Consider the following 24420-nt stretch of genomic DNA (forward strand, 5'->3'; position numbering starts at 1 on the left):
AATGCTTTAAGGAGGCTAAACATTAATTGTTAAATGTTAACTTTTACAGATATGCAGACATTGTGTTTTATTTTATTGAAATATGTCGATACAAACAGTTATCATGTGAAATAACTATTTTGTATGTAAACCCTGAGGAAATAATTCAAACCAAAGGCTACAGCAAACTCCAGGACATCTTAGACTTATAATCTCAATTCTAACCCCTAGAAAGGAAGTTGTATTCAACACAGGTTTGACTGTATTGTTGAACAATAGACTTAACACATACACACAAAAGTACAATCAAGATAAAGGATACTATGCCACTGGAATTTTCTCAATACCCATTAAAACCCTCTATAAACATACAGCACAGAAGGAATAAGCTTTTAATTGACAGGTGCTCCTGAAAACTGAGACCTGATAAGCTAAACAGGATTTGTTATCCAAACATTGGATTATCCAGCAGACTTCAAGCTTACACAAGCCATTGTAGGAATGTTGACTATATATCATAGTATCGTAGTAATGTGAGACGCAATGTAGGCCGGGTATGAAGCACTCTTGTCATTATAAAAATGATTAAATTTCAGCTGCTTAACTTGTTTTGTCTTGTAGGGTTAAAAAATATTTAATGATTTCCCGAATTCTAAATCAGACCTGGGAGTCTCTGAACTCCAACACAAAATAATACCAACATGATAAAGTTAAGGTAGCAAATTATAACAGCTATAGCAAATTTAGAAGTTAGATTTAAAAATTGTACAAGTAATGTGGTGTCCAAAATGAATCCTGCATTGTGAAGAAAAGAATCAACATTCAATGATAATTGCTGGAATGCTTTTTGATGTTATGATTTGGATAGCCCTATTGTTTGTTTGTTAAATAGCAGGCTAGCATGTGGTTAGCTTGGCCTCACACAAAGACTGGAACAGCCTGCTAACAGTTACACTGCTTTTGAAAAAAAAAAAAAAAATCTGTTTTATTTTGTTCATTTATTGTGTTGTATCCATACAAAAATGTGAGTAAATGTTAGGTTTTTTAAGCTGGTTAATTAGCAGACTTTTTCTGAGCTAGCCTTTATGGGTTTCTGCTGGTGTGTCTCAAGCCAAGAAAAAAAAAATACAAACATACAAATAAAACTAAGTGATAAAAAGAGACCTTTAGATGAAGGTAGGCAGATTTTATAACTTTTGGACCAGGTAGGGAACCCTAGCTAGCTGTTACCTTGTTTTTCCAGTGTTTGTGCTACACTAAGCTAACTTGCTGGCTCTAAATTCAGATCAAAAAAAGAAGAATGATTGGTAGGTGTCTTTTTCTTTACAGAGGGCCAAATGTTTTTGTACCTGGTATTGTTTATGTAAGTCCTACTGTGTTTATTTATATGTACGTAAGCCTAACGGGACATGAACCTACACAACAGGTTTGCTGTCCTCCAAAATGTCCTGACACACCATTTGTGTTTATACTTCTAATAAAGAAACAACACAAGCCTTTTCCAAAACAAGCACTAAGGAGAGGCACTTTATGCTAACTTAATTCACAAAGGGAGTTGACAATGTGTGATAAGAACCAAAACGGAGGTAGTCATACAATTGAAATCAATGTTTAAAAAGAGAACATAAGATAACATGATATTCATTTCTGGTGTGATTTTAGTCATTTTAAAGTGGATTTCATATGGAAATGTCTGAAATACATAAGATTAACAATTAGGAGCAGACTATGCGGTCAATTGCCTAAGTAAAAGGACAGCCAGTTCCTGCACTTAAACTTAGTAGCTGTTTGTATACATTGACTGATAAAGTCTTTTCTTCCTTCTGTTATCAAGTCAGTGCCAGAAAAGTACAAGATTCATTCCATTGAAGCAGAAAAGCCTTTACCTGGATCACTTCCAACAGGATGAACGCCAATAAATCAGAGACCTCTAAACAAGTTCTTGCCTGAGGTGAATCATATAGCTTCATGTGAACCGCAGCTGGATATCCTTTAGTAATCAACATGTGATTGGCCAGAATGTTTACTTCATGAACATTTAGATTCTATAGATGTTGTTGTTGTTGTTTTGTTTATTTTAGATATAACGGGGACACATGTATGTGTCTCCTGAACACTTTTCTTTTTCTTTTTTTTTTTTTACCAAGTGTCTCAGTGGTCTTAAAACTGGGTTGAAGTGATCACCATGGTTTCTGGTCTAGTACGCCTTTAAGAGCTCCTTAAAGGAGAGGTTTGGCTTTCAATGTTATTTGGTTAAAAAAGACAATTAACAACTTCTTTGTCAAAACATAGTTTATTATTTTTCTTATTATTAATCATTCTTTAATTCAATGTGTATCCAATGAGCAACAGGAAAGTACATTGGTTTTTAAACTAAGTTGTGGGTTGAATCTTCAGAAGTTGTTCTTACATAAGAGTATTTTACCAGGGACTTTATACCCGAGTCGTTTACATTTATATTGAATTGTAGCTCTGGTTTGAAAGTAAGCCATAGCCATATCTATATGCACAAAAATACCTCTAAAAATATTTCTCAATAAACAATGTAAAATAATAGGTTATAATGAACTCAAAAAAAGTGTGCATTAGCACTGCTGTAACCTCTACCTTTAATGCACATATGTGTTACAACAAGCAGAGCTTGATGGAGAAGGATAATTGTATTATTTAATTAAAACTAGTGATCGTGAAACACTTGTTTTTGATGTTGTGTTTTTCAAATTTAGTGAGGGTTTATAATACATTTTCATTTTGCATAAGTTACCATTGACATCACTTTCATCTATCTGGTGCATTTTAACTGATTCCTGTCAACTATACAATTTTTACTTGACTGTTATATATAAGAGTTCTACAAAAAACATTAAAGCCTCAGTAACGTTTTTTTTTCTTCTGTTATGCGTTGAAAAAAACACATACAGTATGCAGGTCATTAAAAAGATAAGAAAATGTCTCCTTTCAAAGCTAGTTAAAATCAGTGTCTAAACATGAGTTAAAACCTAGTCGTGATTTTTCCTTTTTGTCAGCTGTTCGATGTGAAGCTCCTGTGGGAGTCCTCATGTTGCTGGAAAGGTATGAACAACCAGACAGCTCTGATGCTGAGCGCAATACCTCATGAAACCACATGGTGGTTCAAAGGCTAGCTTAAAGAAGAGAGGAAAAAGACCTGCAAAACAAAGGTCAGAACATTAGATCACTCAACACAAAGCTATGCAATATTTCCCAATACGCTTTCATTTGGTGTGTGTTGTTTCAGTAAATAACAGTAGCAGCAAAAATGAACTATCAAACATGGTTTGACAGAATACTCGTTGATAGATCGCTCTGTATAATTAGGACAATGAGATGTCCATTGTTAGGAATAAATGGACCTTGCTTCGTTCATTACTTCCTGATAGGCTAATGCTTATTGGGCATTATCCCTTACAAGAGCTGTGAGTAAAACATCTTACTGAAAGAGGGATCCAGTTAGCTCGTCAATAAGGCCACCTGGAAAAAAAAGCATATTAAAGTTAAGAAAGTCCAACGTTGGGTGAATACATTTTCAGAAAGTGCATACTCATAATGAGGAATTATAACCAGTATTTACCTGGCGTACAAATTGTGTCACAAAGTAATGGGCAAAGGTAGCAGGATGAACATTCCTGAAACACAAGGAATCGGTTACACTGATTTAGGTCTTGTCCGACTGAAATGTCTCCTGTGATGTGTATTATTTGCTGTATCATTTTATTTGAAATTCTTACTTGGCAATGTTCACAGTGCTCTGACTCGTCTCCCTCTTCACAGGGGCAATCCCCACAGTGTTTGGAGCAGTGCTGAAAGAGGGAGGGAACATCCCATTGTACAGTCATGATAACTGATTTGTTTATTGCCACAAAGCACATTTATTTATTAAAACTAAAGATCTTTTATTATGAATATATAAATATAGTATGGTTTACCTCACAGATGGAGCAAACACTACACAAAGAGCCCGGGTGGAATTGGAGCAAGTCAGCGACTGGCTCCTCTTCAGTTACATCATCTTCGACTTCTGCTGCATCGTCATCTGTTGGCAAATCTAAATAAAGTAAACGGCAAACAACAACTTTGGGCTAAATAGCTAGACTGATATTAGCCTGACATGCAATATTTTTTGTCTTTGTGTAGCCAAAATGTGAACCAAGAAGAAGCAAGAGATTGCAACAACTAAATGCTCCTAATTCAGAATCTAAAACACAGTTTCTACACTGCAGGGCTCTGACTGGTCCATTCCATGCAAGCAACACTATCGACACGTTACCTGCAACACTAGTAACATTCAACGTCAGCATTTTATTTAGTCTAGTAAAACTTCATTTTACCAGGAAACTACAAATAAAAAAATCGTCTTTTAATAGGAGTCCTGGCCAAGACAGCGACAATTCAAGTGCCACACAAATAAACAACAGACCATAAAAACAAAAACAATAAACTTACTATTGGATACATTATTATTACAGTATAGTTCATGTTTCCAAATACTGATATAAGTAGTATCTTTCATAGGATTAGTTTCTGGATTTCAATTCTCAGGATATGTTGAAGTCTGATTTGCTTTAACAATAATTTGTCAGTGTAGATATTACAGCCATATCTTCTAAATCTAGTGTTACAGCAGCCAAACACACAGACATGGAGAACTACTTGTATTATCCTAAACATTATCACGAGGTGATTGAATAGTTTAAAATACAGCACAGCAGGTACTCCATGAACACTTGAGACAAATGAGTTGCACTGATTGATGGCACTGATGACAACCTGAGAAGTATTTGGACTTTGGTGTTCCAGCTTTTTGTTAGATATTTAAAGCCTGGGAATTAAGAACATAAACTAAATTGTCAAAAGGCCGGATCTTCTGGTTTTGGCTACTTAGTGATTAGCAGATTATTCTTTAACTTTAATTAAATTTTAAGGGTTTCATTTTGGACCAACATTTGAGTTGTCTATTTGTCTGAACTTACACACTTAAACAGCACCTCTTTTAAGGGGGGGGGGGGGTCCCAAAATAGGAGCATTAGTTCAACAAAAGGCGTAAAGGGTTCAGATAGTGCTGGGTGTCAGGTACCACACAGATAAGCGTGTCTATTTTAAGACGTAAATGCGTGACAGAGCTCCTACTGCAGCTACAGCTAGCAAAACAATGTCCGAGGTTACTGAAGAGTAAGAAAACATTCACCAGTTGCGGGAAATGTATAAATATGTGTTGTCCTTTGTCTGAATTCCTGCTTCATTTAGTTGTTTGATAAACAATTAATACATAAAAAATCTACTTAAGAAACAAGCCATATTAAATGTAGTGTGGATACCTTCATCTTCCAGTGCATCAGTTGTGTTCTGTACAGCTTCATCGTCAGCAACATCCTCTTCTTCTTCTTCTTCAGCATCATCAGCCTCCTCTTCTCCGGCTAGCTCCTCTTCCTCAGTTTCTTCTTCATCATCTTCAGAGGCCTCTTCCTCCTCCTCCTCCTCCTCCTCCTCTTCTTCCTCATTTTCAGCTTCAGCTTCCTCATCTGCATCCTCCTCCTCCTCTTCTTCTTCCTCTGCTACTGTGTCCTCAGCGTCCTCTTCAGCATCATCATCTTCCTCCTCAACATCTTTCCCCTCTTCGTCTTCCTCCTCTGCTGCTTCCTCCTCCTCAGCCTCTTCTTCCTCCTCTGCTTCTTCCTCTTCTTCCTCCTCTGCTTCTTCCTCTGCTTCTTCCTCCTCCTCTTCCTCAGAAGCTTCCTCCACCTCTTCTTCCTCTTCCTCCTCCTCCTCAGCCTCCTCTTCTTCAACAGCTTCCTCCTCCTCCTCCTCAGCCTCCTCTTCTTCAACAGCTTCCTCCTCTTCTTCTTCCTCTTCCTCCTCAGCCTCCTCTTCTTCAACAGCTTCCTCCTCCTCTTCTTCAGCCTCTTCTTCCTCAGCAGCTTCCGCCACCTCTTCCTCCTCCTCCTCTGCTACATCCTCCACTTCTTCCTCTTCTTCCTCTTCCTCCTCCTCCTCCTCCTCCTCCTCCTCCTGTTCCACAGTCTCTTCTTCTTCTGCTTCTCCCCCATCTTCCTCCTCCGCTATCTCTTCTTCACCAGCACCATTGTCACCCTCAGCGGCCTCTTCAGCCACCACCTCCTCTTCATTTCTGGAAAGGTCTTCCTCTGCCTCGGCCACGTCCTGGGCACTCACCACACCAGAGAGCGGGAGCTGAGAGGGGCTCAGGAGCACCAGCAGGAGTCCCACCACCCAGCCTCTCACAGGAGCCATTTTGGAAAACTAAAACAGCCAAGTACTTTTCTGATATAAAAGTCTACACTGGAGAGAAGTCCTTACTTTGTTTCTTCCACCAAATAAAAACAAACAATAAATTACTTTTTTAACTCTTTGACAAATAATAAAATCCACAGAAAATGTAACTAAGGTGCTGGTGATTCAGAGAATTTGCTTAGGTGCTGTCCGATAAGGAGAGTCCGACTGGAACTGACAGAGTGACAGACCAGGCTTGTGTGGGAACACAGAGGACACAGTGGAAACACAGCTGGGTGTGTGGTGTAGTTGTGTGGCCGTTTGGCATGAGTGACAGAGGCACATGTACAGGAAGAATGCTCCTGATGCCCTTAACCCAGTGTGTGAGGGAGGTGGGGGTTTGTGAGTGGCAGACAGGAGGGGGTTAGGGGTGTGGAGCACAGGGAGGAGGGGTTAGGAGAACGCATGGGAATTAGAAGGAAATGTTCAATTACATTACATTAAAATAAATAAGTCGCATTGAAGTAATTGAAGTTTAAACTTTTTTTTTTAACAGTTTATTTTTGGCTTTATGCCTTTGTCAGAGATAGGGCAGTGTATAGAGTCAGAAATCTGAGAGAGAGAGAGAGTGGGGAATGACATGCGGGAAAGGAGCCATAGGTCGGAAGCCTGGACGCTTGGAGGACTATAGCCTCTGTACATGGGGCACGCGCACTTACGACTAGCACTACCGGCGCCCCTAAACATTTTAGGGGCGCCGTTTTTTTTTTTGTTGCTCCAATGTTTTTCGGGAGTTCATAGAAGTACATGTAATTACATATATGTGCATTTCTGACGGTGTATTAAGGGTTCATGTCTACTCTTTTCTTACTAACATCCAATTAGAGACAATAAATAAACGTATTTATAAAAATTAAACAAATGACAAGTTAAAATGTTGGAAGATCCCCTCAAAAGGAAATTAAATTCAAATTGATGAACTCAAAGTGAATAAATTATATAATTAAAACTAAGAATATGAGAAAAAAGTGTATACTTTTGCTGTAAAATCTCCATCCAACAGGTTGAACAGGAATTGTACTGAAGGAAGCCGTACACGTCTTTCTCTTTAAATGAAACCCAATTTAAAAAAAAGTACTAAACCTTGAAATGCAAAGTAATAAACTATGTCAGCTGGGATAAATCAACTGGTCTCAGACAGTCTAATCAGCAAAGACAAACTGTGCTTGCCAAACCTGAAGCAGTGGAGCAGATGTCAGAATGATGTATGGATTGGATGTAAATAGAAGGAAATGGAGATGTGTGTGCACATATGTCGTGTGTTCATCTGCGTTCAGAATTGGTTTACATTTTAAGTAGGCTACAGAATATTTTATACTTCCTTTTATTTTGATTAAGGAGACAAAAATGACATTTGGACTCAACAGCATTGCAGGTTGTTTAAAAGAAGAAGCCTGTCACCAAATCACTCAGACAGCGACACAGGAGGAGTGAGACACACATGCTCACTAACATGGGAACATATTTGCACATGCAGCCATCAGGCAGAAAGTGATGACACTGCTGTGCTCAGTGTGTGTGAGCCGCTGTTGCAATTGACAGGTGGCCCGACCAGCTATTTACAGTAAAGGCTCCTTCAATAGCTCGGCGCTTCTATGTGACCTTCAATAGAGCTCTGGTACACTGAAACTCAGCACCATGGTGCACCTTTCACACTATCCATATCCCCTTCTCTCTACAGTGTATCCACCTACCTCACTGATCATTTTTGGTCACACTTTCCCCCAGGAATTCTTGTGTTCAATTGTTGTTACACATGAAGTTTTAGCTCAACTTTTAGGCAACAATTATTATTTTCTTGCTTTGGAAGGAAAGACACGTACCACTCTCTTGTCTCTGTGCGTTGAAGACTAAGCTATGACTCAGCGACCTGTTCGCTTTGCTTACTGTGGCCTAAAGTAAGTGGGGAAATAACTAGCCTGTTCCCATCCAAGGGGAACACAATCCACCTACCGACTTTAACTGTACTATATTTTACAGTATATACCATCATTTTAGCCAGGTGAGCTGTTGCCACTTGTTTCAAGTATTGCTAAGAAGCTAAACGTTGCTAACTGTCTGCTGGCTCAACAGCAGAGTGTAATGACTTTTTTTTTCTTTAACACAAAAAGAATGCATTCATTTTACTATATTTAAACTTTATTGACCAGAATAAAAAGTAGCAACACATATACACAATATATAGCAAGCATTTGGCCAGAGGTTACAAAATACAAAACAATGTGCACTGACAGTTCTGTCCCTGTAATAGCATCATAGTTTCAGTGTAACAGTTAACACCTGTATCGTAAAAAGAGACTTTCAGCCATCAGATTGAAAATACAGCATTGAAGACATAATAGCATTGACAAATATAAAACATTACACACTTAAAATATCAGCATTTGCCTTTTTTAATACTGTAAAAAAGGAAGTGATGGTTGATATCCATTCCCTCTCTTTCAGTTCAAAGCTATTTGAACCTTTTTTGTGAGTTATTCCAGTGATGAACATGGCTGGAAAATAGTTATACCAGTGCGTGGTTGATTCTTGCCAACCCTGAGCAAGTAAACACATCTTCAGGGAGAATCAGGAAGCATTGGAAGAAGAGGGGAAAGCATCTGTGCAGAGAAAAGAGACAATATAAGAAGGGACACGGTAGGTATGGATGCCTGGAGGAAAGCACTCAAAATATTCAAACTAGTCAACCAAGCCACGCATGTGACTCTCCAACTTGCAGACTGTGAAGATACATGTATGTGTATGAAATTACCTCTTAATGTAGGTGGAGGCCGGGGAGGTTTGAATGTGCTTCCTTGTGCCAAAGTATCCACAATCCAGGTGAGAGCGTTAGAGCAGTACTCCATCTGAGAAGAAGGTCACAGGTTCAAGAGCTTTTTATTAATGTAACGCAACTCAAAGACGTGGCGGAAGGCTTAATATTTCTACTTTGCAAAAACCACTGTTTTACATCACTGAGTACAATCCATGTATCAAGCGATAGCAAAAGGGGGGCTGTGGGCTGACCAATATTTATGGGCATATTTCCCAAAGGTGCAAATTACTCTTTCACAAATAAATAAACCAAAGTCTTTTCATACATACACAGCCTATAGAAGGTAACCAGAAGGTCGCCTTTTGCTAACAAGGCGCATATCATTCCCCCCCCCCCCCCCCCCATATCCCCTACATATGATATCAATATCAGAACATGGAGTTCTAGTTGTCGTGATATAAGTTACTATGTTATATGTGGAGGGGTGACATTCATTTAACCTTTCCATGGGCTAGGATTACTTAGCATACATGTTTTATTCAAAGCAAAGTCATCAATGTATCAAGAATGACAAATAAAGCTGACATATACAGAATGATGGGTGTGAAAGATTAAATGTTACCTCATTTTCCAGAGCTCTCAGTCTGTGGTCAAAATCTCTGCTCTCAGTCAAATGTTTCATGACACCATCCACCCTAAAAATTGAGAAATTTTACCTCAGCATGATGAAGACAAAAAAACAAGTAATTAAACCAACGCGGTGTCGGTGCAGAGAGTCATTCTCACTTGGCAGACATCCGTTTGAGCCTCTCAGAGTCACTACTTTTCTGGATTTTGTACTGGGCAGTCAGAAAGTCCTCCTTCTGGATGGTTTCCCACGTCATTAGTCTGTTAGCAGCTTTCCCCGTTACCTGCAGAACTAGAAGAGAATGCCAAGGTTTCTATCATCATCACTATGATTCATTAAAGCCACGGGGATTCCTGTGCCATGTAGGAAGAACCAAAGCATCTCGATGAGTGTTTCTGCTTCACACGATAACTTTATGACTCCAATTAGACTCCTCTTCAAATACTGACCGAATTGGTGGATCTTGATGGAGGGCACCTTTCTGATGATCCTCTTGATGAAGAGATTTATATGAGAGAGGATGATAAAGGGAGGAGCCAGCGAAGGCCGGCAGTGGTACTGAACTATCAAGTTGTAGCGCTGGAACTTCCAGTAGATGTCGCTGTTAGCCTGCACTTCAGAGAAGGTGTTGCTAGAGAGCACAGATAAGAAATATTGAGATGAAGCATGTCGGTGAAGCCAGAGAAAGTTTGAGGGACAGTTCTGTGCTTGTTCTTTACCTAAACATGGCAATGAGCAGGTTGATGAGCAGGATGTTGGTGACCAGCAGAAAAATAACCAGCAGGATCACCACCAGCCAGTTATTGTCAAGAGTTCTGCACGGCTCATCACCGTTCTTAATCAGAGTCACGTTGTCTGTGCATGTAATGTCCCATTTCTTCCCCACTGGTGAAGACACACAAAAAGCCAAAGTAAATAAAGATTATTATAATTTTATAAATGTGTTATTACTGAATATTAACACAGAAGTAGATTTTTTTGTGTATATTTAAAAAAACAAACATGTATTGATGTCAGAAAAATGTCTAGCACAGGCTTCAGAAGACAGGATAAATTTTCTGTTATTTAAGACTTTTTTTTGTCAATATGTATAATGCTCAAACTATACCATCCATCTGTTCCACAGGAATTTGTCCAAATATGTGCAAATATGGCCTGTAGAAAACCCGGCGAAAGATGCGATCAAGTCGAGGGTCATAGGAGTAGAGCAAGGCCTGATTGGCTACACCGTATGCCATTTGCCACACCCCCAGGAAGAAGAGGAAGAAGAAGATATCCTTCACCTAAATAAGAGAAAATAATGAACTTAATTTACTATGATTAACATCCTGCGAGTAATGCTTGAAGCAAAGTAAAGTGCAAAAACATGCGATTTATTTATTTTGTGCCTCACACAACATATCTACAAAAGAAAGAAAGAACAGGGATAGTACATATATGTTTAAAGACTGATGCAAACGTGATTGTAAATAAAAAAAAGATGACTAAAAAACACAAAAATAGTACCACTTCAGGAAATGCTTCTTACCATCTTGCCAACAATGATGATTTTTGGTCCCAGCTCTTTGTGAATGGCAAAGATGTGAAGGAGACGGATGGTGAAGACCATGAAGTCCACACACAGGACATCTCGGCCAAATCCATACGACCAAGTGAACATCCTGAAGCACAGATTGAAACTCACACTGAGGCCACAGCATCACCCAGTGTCAAATGGGAGTAAGTGCAGGCTATTAAGTTAAAGGTTCTATATGTAACTTTTTACATGTAGAAATGTAGATGTTCACTGTCTATCTGTGTTGCCTGTATACATTTTTTACCCGGGTCGTATTTTCCTCGAAAGTTACAGGAAGTGACATTTTATGCACGTTCTCAACGTCCTCCACACTCCGATCCGCTTACAGAGATCAACAGTACAAACTCATCACACACTCCCGCTACAGCCAGAGGCCGCCTTCAACACACTTCTATCCGCCCTAGGAGCTCTCAAAAGGTGGACAAACTCATCACACACTCCCGCTCTCAGCCAGTGCCTGCCGAGACTGTCGTTTGTAGGATGGAGAATGAATGCAGACACACAGACTCCTTCACAGACTTTCACATGTGTATGACCACTTACCTCCTCTGTTAACATCATGCCGGTAAATATCCGGTCTCAGAGACTAATAGGGAGAGCGAGCAACAGGTTACTGGTGCATTTCGCCTAACGGCCATGCGGTATCACTATGATCGCAGTATTTTTGAAAGTTACATAAAGCACCTTTAATAAGTGAGAAGTGTGTGGCCAGATAGAACTTTTAGGAGCCAGGATGTATGAGATGATTTGTGGGACTCTTAACATATTCTCTGTTAAATCTGTTTTTTTTTTAAATGTTGTGTTTGCAATCCAAAGCTAGCTTCTGAACTCTGATTATTAGGGTAATCTACTCCAACTACAAAGACTTAACACTCGGGCTGAACAGTGCATGTTCGATGTATGACTGAATTAGTAATGCTTTGGTTTCAAGGGTCAAGAGGCAAAGCTATCGAGGAACAAGAGCCTTACTACACAATCATTTGAATAAAAGGGGAATATGGTACATTTGATTATTTTGCAGGACAAAGAAAGACGTTTTTCATATGATTTCGTAGTTATTCATAATGTAGATTGTGTGCATTGGTTGTCTGTACCTGCAGAAAAGTCCTATGATGAACATCGTGACGGCAACGAGGTCACACTTGTTCCAAACGTCCTGAATGTACACTCGAATCCTCTGACGCAAAGTCTTCGTGCCCAGAAAGAACGTCTTGTCAAAAAGAAAAAAGAATTTAACAGTTTTAAAGAAATACCATAGAGCCAAAAACATATCAGCATTTTATTACTTTAATTGATGTAATTTATTCTGTTTTATCTCCTGTGTTTGGTTGGTTGATCCATGTGAACATGACTGTAATTTCTGAAAGTATTCAGTAATGTACTTGTATTTACATTGTCAACGGCTGAATGCGAATAAAACATAAAAACCACATAATCGGATGAAAGTAACATGTTTCTCTGTGCTCACCTCCCTGACCTCCTCGCACACGATGGTGAAAACCCAGAAGTACAGCACGCACTCAGTGATGGCCGGGCCTGCAGGCGGCGGGGGCGCAAAGTCCACCAACAGCACGTACGCAAACAGCAGCAGGAAAAGGAAGTACATCAGGACGTTACCCAAAAATGAGGTGACAGGTGCGAACCAGAACTGACGCCATCTTGACACGATGAACGGACGCTTTGGCGGTCTGTGAGAGTGGGGTATGCCTGTGGAGAAGGATTTATGGGATGTGGATAAGTAGCTGGATACAGTTGAAAAAACAGCTGCTAAAAAGGTTTGAGGAGGGCTCACCTTTGATTGTAGCTGACATGGGAGAAAGGGATCCTTGTGCATCAGCATCACTGGAACAACATTCACACATTTTTAATCAGCCAAAAGACGCACAAAAAAAACATTATTTCTCCCCCAAACTCTGAAGATTTCTTACAAAACAGTAAGACCAGTTCATCATTGCATTAACCCGATTTAAAAAAAAGGAAAATTGAAAAATCAAAGCTCTTTCAAATTGCTTGTTTGTTTACATGTGTTTGATGTCTGAGAAAGAGAAGATTGTGGTCCCATAGAGGCTGTCGCTGTCTCTGCCTGGTCCGTCTTCATTAGGCTTCTCCTGCTCCTCTTGCTGATTATCTTCTTGTTTCCTGCAAGGCGGATGATGTTTTAGATTTTCAGTTCTGAAATCTGAATCCTCTTACTGCTAGAAACAAGAAATATCAGTAATTAGGATAATTTTACCTGTAGGAGATGAGGTTGGTGTAGCAGAGGACTGGGCAGAAGAATGTGAGCATTAGCTTCCACACCTCTGTGTTTCTCTTCATGTCGCCCCACCAGATCTGAGACAGCAGAGACTAGAGGACAATAGAACATTTTAACAAGTTTAACAAATTTATTTGCTCAGAACAACAGAGGGCTGTGTTATTTGTGAGGTGTTTATTTTCAAAGTCCTACTAAAAATCTGTGTTCACCTTTGAGATACTGAAGCTGAAGTCAGTCATTTAAACATTTTTGTATATACCAGTCACGATTGCATAAATGGTGACACACCTGTACTCCATCATGGCTGAAGAAAAGTCTTGCGTCGGCGCCCATGCCCATCTGGAGGCAGGTAGTGCCGCCCCAAACGGGAGATTTCCTGATAAGCAGGGTGAAAGAGCGACTCTCGCTGCTCCGGTAACAAGAGCTGAAGACATCTGAGAAGACGGAAACACAATGAAGTGTTGAAAGTCAATGTCATGTTTCAAGTAAGAAAACAAAACAGGAAGTGACTTTGGCAACATGAAGATTTTGAGATTAAAATCAAGCAGCACTTTCACTGTGTATTGAGTTACCAAATAACATTGGGTAGAACCTTTCAGATGTGAAATTTAATGACATCACTTGTCATTGGATTCTTTATTATTCTAACTACTTTGAATGACTGACGGTCTCACCGTGTGCCAGGTTCTCAAACCTCTGAGCGAGCTCTTTCATGGACAGCTCGGTTTCAGTCTGGAACTCCAGCTTGGACAGTTCCCTCAGCATCTTACAGCCACTCAGCGCGCTCAGCACCGACTCGCCTGCCTGAGAGGGATACATGGAAATCAGACACGTGGTCCTTCTTACTGATTCTAGGGATATCAGAAAAACATTTCCCAGCATGTTCCATTAATTACTCACTGAAAAAAATAATGCTTCGTAAAAATGTATGTAGACTAATCACAATAACAGCATATGCCACTGATCATACAATTGATGAAAACCATGCTATAAAGGCTTTTAATTTCATTATCTCATCTATCTGAGAGAAAACCCTTCAATCCTTTAAAAAGCCTGCACAGATCCCCCCCACTGACACACACACATGATGTGAGGAGGGTCCACACACACGCTCTGAGAACCGGAAACACACACACCAGCTTACATAAAGAGATGTCCCCAGGGACGTCCAAACTGTAAATGAATCAATCGAGGTGACGAGTGTCGCTGTTTTTAAGCTTGTAAAAAAGTTCTGATCACATTTAGAACCACGTTATTTTGGATTGTTTCTACACTGTAATTCTTTAACATTCTCCTCCACACCAGACTCAAAATGTTGCTTCTTCTTTTTTTTACCATTTCCCAGAAGAACATGGCCATCTCGCTGCGGTTTTGAAGGACGGCCCAGATGAAGAGTGAAGCCCAGGGGAAGAGGCAGCGATTTTCTCTGTACACACAGTCTCCACGCAGCAGCTTACTGACACGCTGGGGTGGATAAAAAGAGAAGATACAACCATGAGAAAGTAACAGCGACCGGTGGAGTGTCATGTCTTGTTAAGCCAGGAGTTCAGCGGCTTTAATAAACGTCTGCATATTCGCCGAAGAAGAAATAAGAGTACCCTCAGAGCTCTTCTCTTATGTGAGATCTGTCCTAATCCCAAAGCACTGTAGTAAAACGGCTGGCAGACATCACCCATTAACAGCTCCAGAACCCCCTCAACCTGAGGGAGAAAAAAAGACAAATGAGGAAATATTACAAAATACATTTCTATCGTTATTTGGTCAAATCTAGACCCGAGTTATTAACACCAACCTCAAAAAGGCTGATCTCCTTTGAAGGGCCGCTATGAATGTTCTCTGCGGCCACTTTGGAGGAAGACTCCTGCAGGTTTGATGATGTCACATGAGCTGTAGTACCCAGTCTCTCCACTAAGCGACGCTGTAGAAGCTGGTAAAGCAACGTGCCGTCAGCCACAGAGTAATACAGGCTCTCCAGTCTACCGTATGTCAGATAGTCCAGGATGTTGAGGCCGTTCTCGGTGAAGAGACGCACAAATTGAGGCTTGTCGTTAACCAGGGCGTCTGTCATGGAGTCCTCCAAGTCTTCATACTATTCCAGAGAATAAAAGGTCTATTAGTTTATTATTATTAACACTACATTATTAGAAATTTCACAATTTTTCTAACAAGTTTTTGGTCTTTAAACTCCACACTTAATACATCTTCATCTGACTGGATGCATTTCTCAGAATGTGACATCTGATGGGATATTTTTCCCCTCTCACCCTCCACTGGATGTCTCCGTTGAAGAGTTCACTCTTGGCGATGTCCACCCTGTTCCACGTGACTGCAAGCTTCAGCTCTTCACTGTAAGGGCTGTCATCAACGGACGCACGATGTTTGCTAGCTGGAAAAGAAAACATAACACAAACATCACTTTAAAAACTTGTCACTATGAATCACCGTGAGATATACAGTAGTTGTTTGCTTTTGTCACTTTTAATCTTTTTCATTTTATCTTGTACATTTTGTATTTTATATTCTAAAGTAAACATTGTTTATTTGCATTTGTTGTCATACAAAACGTCTTCTCTGCTTTACAACTTTATATCGACTGTCCCCTCGTATCATCTGTCTTTATTTGTCCTTTGTTTGCTGTGTTGCCTTCTAAGCATCCTGCTCTCTGCCTTGTTTTTCAAAGCTGTGTATTTAGAGGTGCTGTATAACTATTTTTATATTTCTATTACATACCTCCCACCAAAGCTTTTAGCAGGACTGTATCAAAGTCATTTGGGCCCTCCTGCTCTCCATGGTAGATTGTGATCAAGTCTCTGTTCTGGTAGATGTTCAGAGCCTGGAGACACAGAAACAAGGAGAGAGAAGAAAGAATAATATTAAGCTTATAATTATAACTTTATCTTCATAGTACTTCTTCAAAAACTTTTCAAATGCTTTTAAATGAATGAATGAAAGATAGCAAAGCGACGAACAACATGGGTGAGACAGAAAAGTGTCAACTAGCAAAGGCTTTATTGTGTGGACGATTTCAAACGAGAGTGTAAATATAAAGAAAGAAAACGAATATCAAACACAGGTAAAGACATTTGATTTAAGAAATAAAACCAGCTTTTATACGAGTGTGTTTTTAGGTCAAAACTGGCTACTGATTTTCACAGGTAGGCAAGTCTGGCTGCAACTGTATGTAAGAGCAGTAATTGTAGAATGATCAACCGAGATCTGAGATATCTATTTGTCTTTGTTCAGAAGAGAAAGAGATTAAAGAGATCATGAGTCCATCAGGTGCACAGCCTCTCTGTGCAGAGTGATAAACTACAGTAATAGTTAAGCAGAAAGAGAAAAAGACAAAGTCGGTATCTTATCAGTCCCCAGTCAGACGACCAATCACAACACAGCAAAGTGAAATTTTGGCCACTTACGGAATGAATAGATCACTGATCAGCTTTACTCTTGTTTCAACATCAATTCTGATTTAAAAAAAAGAGATCAGTGAAGATAAAAAGAAATACACTGCTTTTTACATTTCATAGAAAGTCAGATTTCTAATGCACAAGAAGGACTTTGACAGCAGATGTCATCAAAACATCGTGAGTGTCTGTTTCAGGTCCTTCTTTAGTCTGATAGTCATTGGCTACATACTATACAGCCGTCCCATATTTCTCAGGGTTTTCGTCAGCTGCTGCATGAAAACTGAAACTGTCTACCAAACCGCAGCTTTTGTAGAAGTGAAAACAACTGAATAACAGCCAGCAGTTTCGGGAATCTGGGTCAAACTGAGTCGGGAAGTAGATTGAGAAGAAGCGTGAGGTGTGCAGAGCCAGAGGAAGCGAAATAAATTCATGTAACTGGCAATAGTAGCAACGTGCTGAAAAACATGCTAGTAGGTGCTAATAAACACTATTTACTTATATTGAGGTTTTTTTTTTTTTAAGAGTAAAAATAAAATCTTGCCCTTAAAGCATGAAAAACAGGACGAGAGATATGATCAGACAAGCCCTGAGATTTTGAGCGTTTAAGTCTTTTAAATCTAGCCAGGAGCTCATGAATATACCGCTTCCTCCTGATGCACCTGCCAAAAGTCAAACATTTAGTCTGTACTGACCCGTTCCACCAGTTTGTCTGGCTCCGCTTCAGTAGGGAAGTGCTTCTTAAACCGTTCTGCCAGTCTGTCCTTCAGATCCACGCTGGGACCCGCCTCGCTGTCTGCCTCACCAGAGGACTGCACCGCCACCGGGGCCGATGACAGATTCTCCAAGACATCGCTCAAGAAGTCAGCGAGGCCTCCTGATCCGGCCAGCACCAGCCACGGCATGGAGGTCTTCAGAGACAGATCCACTCTCTGACACAAATAAGGAAAAGAGAGATGGACTTTTATCTGTAGAGGAGCCTTAAAAGAAAATGATAATAGTGATAAATGAATCAAAATGGAACACATAAACGGTGTTGGCTGTACCTCCAGCAGGCTTGTGTCCCCTGATACCAGCATACAGATGACTGGAATGTCAATGCTGCCACTGCCTGCAAAAACAAACACGTACTAGTTTTATTCCAACATTCATTTCTTATTTTAGACTTGATTCCCTTTATGATGATTCCTGCAGACATTGAACAAACTGCTTATTTTTCTTGCAAAAAAATGCAAGAGCTTAGAGATAGCATGGACACTGATAGAGGCTGCTGCACTGCAGACAAATCTCAGCTGGATTATACATCTTGATGAGTCGAGTCTCATATACACGCAGCGTCATGCCAAGGCTTTCCTCCAGTGGATAACAAAGGATCATTTTATCGTCACATGTTGTAGTAAAAGTTCACCACAGGAGGGCCAAATAGTTTGGATTCCGGACCGAACGTGTGAGAGCATGCACGGTTAAATTGGCAGACATCTCTTTTCAGTTTACAACAAAAATACATTCTTGGAATAAGAGTTCAGAGGTCTACTTTCTTCAGCTGTAAATGCCATGATGTACAATTCTACATTCATTTTAGATTTACTGTGTTTTAAAACACTTACCCCAGATGCCTGTTCGCTGATGGGAGATGAAGTCTTCCAGTTTGGCCCTGAACCCCGTCTCTCCTCCTCTTCGGCCTTCACTCCCATCGTCAACCAGCAGGAACGCCTGGTAGTTGTTGTCAAGGCAACAGGAGTCCCGGGACGTGTTCTGGACGTAGTATTTAGCAGGAAAGCTCCCCTGTAAGAGGAAAGATCGAGAAATATGATCGAGCAGCGTTTCATAGAATAAATGTCAACATCTGCAATGCCCTATGGGGAATCATGAAAGTTTATTATTAACAGGAAATCATACATTTTAGGAGGCTAAATGAATTTGTGATTACAACGAATGAGTGTTTGTACAACCTGAGGGTTGACCAACTGCTGTCTGTTGTGCACAAGGCCCCAGGGAGCGATGCCCAGAGCCACCACCTTGTTGAGAGACATGGACGAGGCTGCGGTGGCATGATCCCTCACCGCTTCTCCTACACACCTGCCAACACCTTCACGCAGGCCGGCTGTCATTATCCACGCTCCTGGGTAGAGGAGCAGAAGTAGAATTCCGGCTTGATTTTACATTGTGTGGATAATTTATCAAAAGATCGAGGGAACAGTTCTTTAGTGAGTGTATTTAAAAGTCTTAAAACTGTTGATTTGTATTTACTGTTCATTTGTATAGAAACAAATAGCGTGTAAACCAATGAAAAAAACCTCAGCATTTAGAGCCTACGTTTATTTGCAATGTCTGTCTCGAAACAGGAATATAAATGTGGTTCCTCTACGCAGCAACTTCCTTTGAAACGGTAGTAATGATAAAAAAAAAAGAAAAAAAGATCATAAAACAAAGTGCAATACGAGAGAATCTGACGAGAAATTCTCAAAATGGAAACTGAAGGAATACAAAGGCTGAGAACAGAAACTTACCCAGTCACAAATGGGGAACTCATATATACATATATATATATGTATATATTGTGGGCACACATAATATCTTGTTGGAATTTTATTTTTTACTTTTTGGGACTTCAGGGGCTCCGTACAAATTCATTTCACATATAAGAAAAGAAAGTCTCTTCTGTCCCTGAGAGAAACTGTCTAACTGTCTTACATGTTTGCTCTGTGCTATTCATTTATCCTTTGGCATTTTTACTGTTGACCGTTGATGAGCATGTTCATGACATGAGGGTATGTAAACTTGTGTATACAGAATACACATTTATTTGTAATTCTAATGTATAATTTCATAATGTATTTTCAGTATCTGTTGTTGGATTGGGGTGGGACTTTAAATTCATTACATTTTAGATTTGTAGAATCCCCATTCTTATTGTTAATGATGTATTTACATAATGTGAAGTCAAAAAAAAAGAAGAGGTATAAGAAAAGATTTATATATGACCATTGAAATATACTTAAGTCATGATATGTTCCTTTATGCAGCTTTGTCCATATAAAAACAACATATTTGTTCTATCAACACTGTTCTGTGTCTTATCCTGACAACCATGTTTGTTCTGAGGCCAAGCAGTAGCAACCTGTCGGCTGAATGTTTTTGCATGCGTCTGATTATCTTCGCTTTGATCTGAGTCCTTGGAGAGAGCAGAATAGTGAAAACTGACCTCAGATGACGGGAGATCAGTATCGTGGTGTGCCACCTGTTCTTGGCACAGTAGTCTAGAGGAAATGGCCATTGTGCTACCAGATTATGGTGCGACCCCGGGGAGTCATACGGACTCATTACACTAATGCATTTTGTAACAGCTGTATTTTTCTGACTTAAGCCACAATAACTGAGTTCTGTATCTTCCAAGTAAGGAGTTGATTCATTATTTATCACCTTCAGCCAGTTACTTAGAAATGATAACTAAATGTAAGGGACAAAATAGAGAAAAGAAACAAAGAAATGAAATAAGGAAATCATTTACTACAATTTAGAATAAAGCAGAAGTAACTCCATCTACCAAAGAATCTGTGGCCAAAGTTGCAGTTTTCTGCGGAATAAATCGAGTTAAAATTAAGTCTGCCAAAGACCTTTTTACAACATATTGAAAGTGAAATGAATGATATGTCAACTTGTATAATGGAAAACCATATATTGAGGAATCTACTATTAAGATACATTTTTTACATTACTGTCAGGAAAAACAATCTTAATTATTTGAAATAAAATAATAAAAATAACTGGAGAATTGGAGATTTGGAAAATGTCACTAAAAGCACCCTGTTTTAATTATTAAGTAATTGAGGCACATACAGTATCTCTCTGATACAGACAGCAGAAGAAATGATGCATGTTTAACTGAATGTCTACGGGTGATGACTCATACTCCACAAAAAATGAGGACACGGCATTCTCCATGTATCATCGACAGTTACAACAATCCAACTTCAGTTTGTATCTGATGTGATTAACATGGACGTGCTGCTTTACTTCTCTTAACTTACTGATACTACAACGCAACAATAATATTCACCTAAACTTTGACCTGACTTTTGTTTCACTAAGTGTTTACCTGTACTTTGAGAGGCTTTCACCAGTCCCTGCCTGAGCACCTCCCGTACCCAAGTCTTCACCTTTGTCCTGCCTTCTCCACCCACCACAGAAACCACCAGGTTGGGTGAGGGGAGACCCCAGTGGGCCGTCATCAAGGTGTAGACGATAGATGGGGGTGTGTCCCATGACAGACGCAGGTACTGAGATCCCCAAGAGAGAGAAAATAGACACTTGACTGATTAAAAAACAAATACAGCTCCAAATTCTACAACAAGTGGTTACAAAAATAAAAGCTGTGATCATTAAAAGCTACAGCAAGGAATTTTAAGCTAGTTTTAAAACAAACTGATATAACTTTATGACCCATAAAAGTCAACAAGACCATCCACATAAAGACTGACGATTGTTAATGCTTTTTTATTGTCTAAAAAACGTTGCCGGGACTGTAGGTGTCAGACGAAGTGAAAATCAGTCATTTATATTTTACATGGCAAAGTTTTTTTTTGATATGTGATACAATAAACTGCAAGTACTGAGTTTTTATGTGAAAAATGCTACTTATATATGTATAGGAATATCACTGGAGCATTAAATATCAATCATTTAAAAATCTAAGAATATGGAAATCAATCACTTAATAGCAGAACATTTCTCAGGTAAATTAAAAGGCCACCCACAGAGCTGTGCCTCTTGCTGGCTCCTTCAAACTTCAACTCTCCGAAGGCATCAGTCGGGTATTCGGAGGAGTGCTGGGCGCTGTCCCAGTGGTTGACGATCGCTGTGCTGAAGTAGTCACCCAAAGCCACGGAGGCATGTTCGTCTCGAGCACCCCCACACTGACACAGAGCACCATTGCTGAGAGAGGTAAGTAAATCACACGTGAAGACATGATCACGCTGTTGTTGCATCACCACAGTAAACAAAGAGACACTACTATCACAGAGGAATGTGTTCCACACACAGCTCACAGTACCTGAAAGAGTCTTCTACAAAGGTGGTGCACACTCTTTTGTTGATGATTTTGGCGATCCAAGTCTGAAAAGGTTTTCAAAAGGTTAATTAACAGAATATATGTAAAAGCACATTTAGTTTTGAAGGAGTTCAGGTCCCTACCCTTTTACGCCTGGAAATCATGGGGCTGCAGAGTGTAGTAAACCGCTCGAATATGAAATGTTGGCTTTGGCTAGGAGGGATAGCTGGCGATACTTTGGTGAGGTATGCAGTGCTTTAACACCTGACTCTTATTTCTGAGTAGGTGCAGTAATTTCAGCTCCAGTTTATAACTGTGTGTGTGTGTGTCTGAGAAGGGGAACGAGTGTGTGGATGACATGTGTGCAGTGCATACAGTACATTCATTTTCTGTTGTGTGTTTTGACATGTACGGAACAAATAAAAATAAATTAAAAATAAAAATAAAAATTTTGGGGTGGCAGTAGCTCAGTCTGTAGGGACTTGGGTTGGGAACCGGAGAGTCGCCGGCTCAAGTCCTGGTGCGGACCAAATATGGAAGTTCTAGGAAGTTCTAGGAAGTTGTAGTAGCTGGAGAGGTGCCAGATCACTTCCTGAGCACTGCCCAGGTGCCCTTGAGCAAGGCACCACACCCCCCACCCACCACCAGCTCAGGATCGCCCGCTGTGGGCCGCTCCATCACTCTGACATCTCTCCATTAGTGCATGTCCATAGGATCCTGTTTGTGCATGTGTGTGTATATTTCAGTGTGTTGCATGACTTACAGAGTGTAAAAACAGAAATGAATAAAGTAAATCTTAATCTTAATTCTGCAGTGTTAAAGCAAACAAAGGAGCCCCACTGAACTGTTTTCTTTAACTTGGATGGTATCTCTTTCTACCTTAGCGACAAAACTTAAACCTAGAGTTTCTTTATATATATATATATATATATATTTTTTTTTTTTTTTCTTTCTTTATTACATTTTATGTCAATATAGCTGTGTCACAACTTGGATAAATCCCTCCCACACGATCATCTGTCCAGTCAGAAAAGTGTCACTGTTTATATCTCATGTAGTTGTGCAGGTCAAGTCAACTCTGCACACCTTAACGGAATGCAGCCAACACACACGTAATAATTCATCACACGTGTGTCTGTCGATTAAACTTCTTTCTGTATGAGCGACTTTTTAATATCCACATTAACCTCAAGCACAAACACGTTTAATGTTGTTCAGCTAACGTCGCTGATACAGTAAAAAAAAAAAAAGTCCACACAATGGGCATGCTCTGTGCTCGTATTTGTTTCAGTCGTTCTAGATAACTTCCATTATAATTGGCGTTGTTTTTGATCATTTCTCCACGACCCGGTAACCACCGTGTTGTTATCTAGTTGCACAGCTGTTGAATGTTTCAAGCTAGCTTTAACTTCCGGTTTGACACGTATCCATAAACATGAGCAGAAAGTTGCTGGACTTCGCTTCGAGCGGGTCAACACGCGTTTGCTGTTTACACACAGTTTGCCATGCTTCAGAGCATTTTGGTTTTCCCAAGAACAAGACCCTAAACTGTGAGTGTCATGTTTCTACACGACCACTTTAAACGGAAAAGGAAATGCTTGTCCTGCAGCGCTCGTCATTGTGACCCAGAACAACTTTCATTTCACAGACTACACTTTTTTTAATCACTTCGCCATTGTAGGCTTTACCCACCACGATATCCCAAAAGAAGCAGAATGATTTGAACTGTACCCACCTGGTCCTTCTCAGATTTAGAAATGTGGTCTCTTCCGCCACCTCCTCCTCCTCCTTCTCCTCCTGTGTCTCTCATTGCTGTCTTCTTCTCTGTTCGCCTCACTCACAGATAATGGGAGGAAGAAAGGCTTCAGTGTTTCTTTTTGTGCATTCTCCAGGGATGAGGCCAATATCCTGGATTTGCTCTAACAAAAATGTATCCTAAACTATGAAAATGCCATTTCAGGACACAAGGTGCAGAGCAGACACACCACACAGGTGAGGGTGTGGTTTCTAACAAGAGGCACACAACCTGCAAATTCCTTAAATCAAGGAGGGGCAACTTGCATACCTGGGGTGTGACCTGAGCCAAATCTTAATCTTCTCTCAAAATGAGTTAATTTCAATGGAAAAGACCCCCCCCCCCCCCCCTCCCTCTTTGAAAGAAAATCCTCTTTGCCACTAATGACTCAATCATTTTGACACCACTGTAGCAGACAGACAACTGAAGACACATGATTGAGGTATTTGCTTCTGTCCTGTTTGGCTAAAAATATCACACATTAAGACCTGGATTTCCAACAGTGCAAGTGTTGAACCACCATCAAGGACAACTTCCCCCCTTACATTACTTCTTCGTTGTACTGTCCTAGTTGTATTTGCTCTGTGTTTTTGTTGTTTTTTCCTTGTCAAAGCAATTTTGAGTATCTAGAAAAGAGCTATATAAAACCAATTTATTATTATTATTATTATTATTA

The 24420-nt window shown here is 39.9% G+C and overlaps 2 protein-coding genes across 3 annotated transcripts; both read right to left on the reverse strand.

The window, feature by feature from the left end:
* Window positions 1–2253: 2253 nt before the first annotated feature.
* On the reverse strand, window positions 2254–6589 carry LOC132955582 (cilia- and flagella-associated protein 251). 2 transcript variants are annotated; one of them, XM_061028481.1, is made up of 6 exons: window positions 5313–6589; window positions 3924–4042; window positions 3726–3797; window positions 3569–3623; window positions 3432–3468; window positions 2254–3145 (listed from the first exon to the last, which is right to left on the reverse strand). In XM_061028481.1, exons 1-6 carry the CDS (start codon window positions 6241–6243, stop codon window positions 3124–3126), a joined length of 1236 nt encoding a protein of 411 aa, XP_060884464.1. In that variant the 5' UTR covers window positions 6244–6589; the 3' UTR covers window positions 2254–3123. The 2 variants fall into 2 exon arrangements, with proteins under 2 accessions (XP_060884464.1, XP_060884465.1); XM_061028482.1 differs by having other exon boundaries at window positions 3924–4030; window positions 5313–6585.
* Window positions 6590–8403: 1814 nt separating this feature from the next.
* Window positions 8404–23950, reverse strand: LOC132955232 (transient receptor potential cation channel subfamily M member 4-like). Its single transcript, XM_061027996.1, has 28 exons — window positions 23685–23950; window positions 21953–22014; window positions 21657–21834; window positions 20999–21179; window positions 18852–19021; window positions 18507–18684; window positions 17946–18010; window positions 17595–17831; window positions 16226–16328; window positions 15760–15881; window positions 15288–15584; window positions 15094–15195; window positions 14831–14959; window positions 14170–14299; window positions 13784–13929; window positions 13475–13587; window positions 13264–13380; window positions 13034–13083; window positions 12710–12948; window positions 12336–12451; window positions 11194–11326; window positions 10774–10948; window positions 10385–10550; window positions 10115–10296; window positions 9824–9956; window positions 9660–9732; window positions 9035–9128; window positions 8404–8882 (listed from the first exon to the last, which is right to left on the reverse strand). Exons 1-28 carry the CDS (start codon window positions 23757–23759, stop codon window positions 8851–8853), a joined length of 3798 nt encoding a protein of 1265 aa, XP_060883979.1. The 5' UTR covers window positions 23760–23950; the 3' UTR covers window positions 8404–8850.
* Window positions 23951–24420: the final 470 nt, after the last annotated feature.

This window comes from Labrus mixtus, chromosome 21, assembly GCF_963584025.1.
Source record: "Labrus mixtus chromosome 21, fLabMix1.1, whole genome shotgun sequence".
Taxonomy (NCBI): Eukaryota; Metazoa; Chordata; class Actinopteri; order Labriformes; family Labridae; genus Labrus; species Labrus mixtus.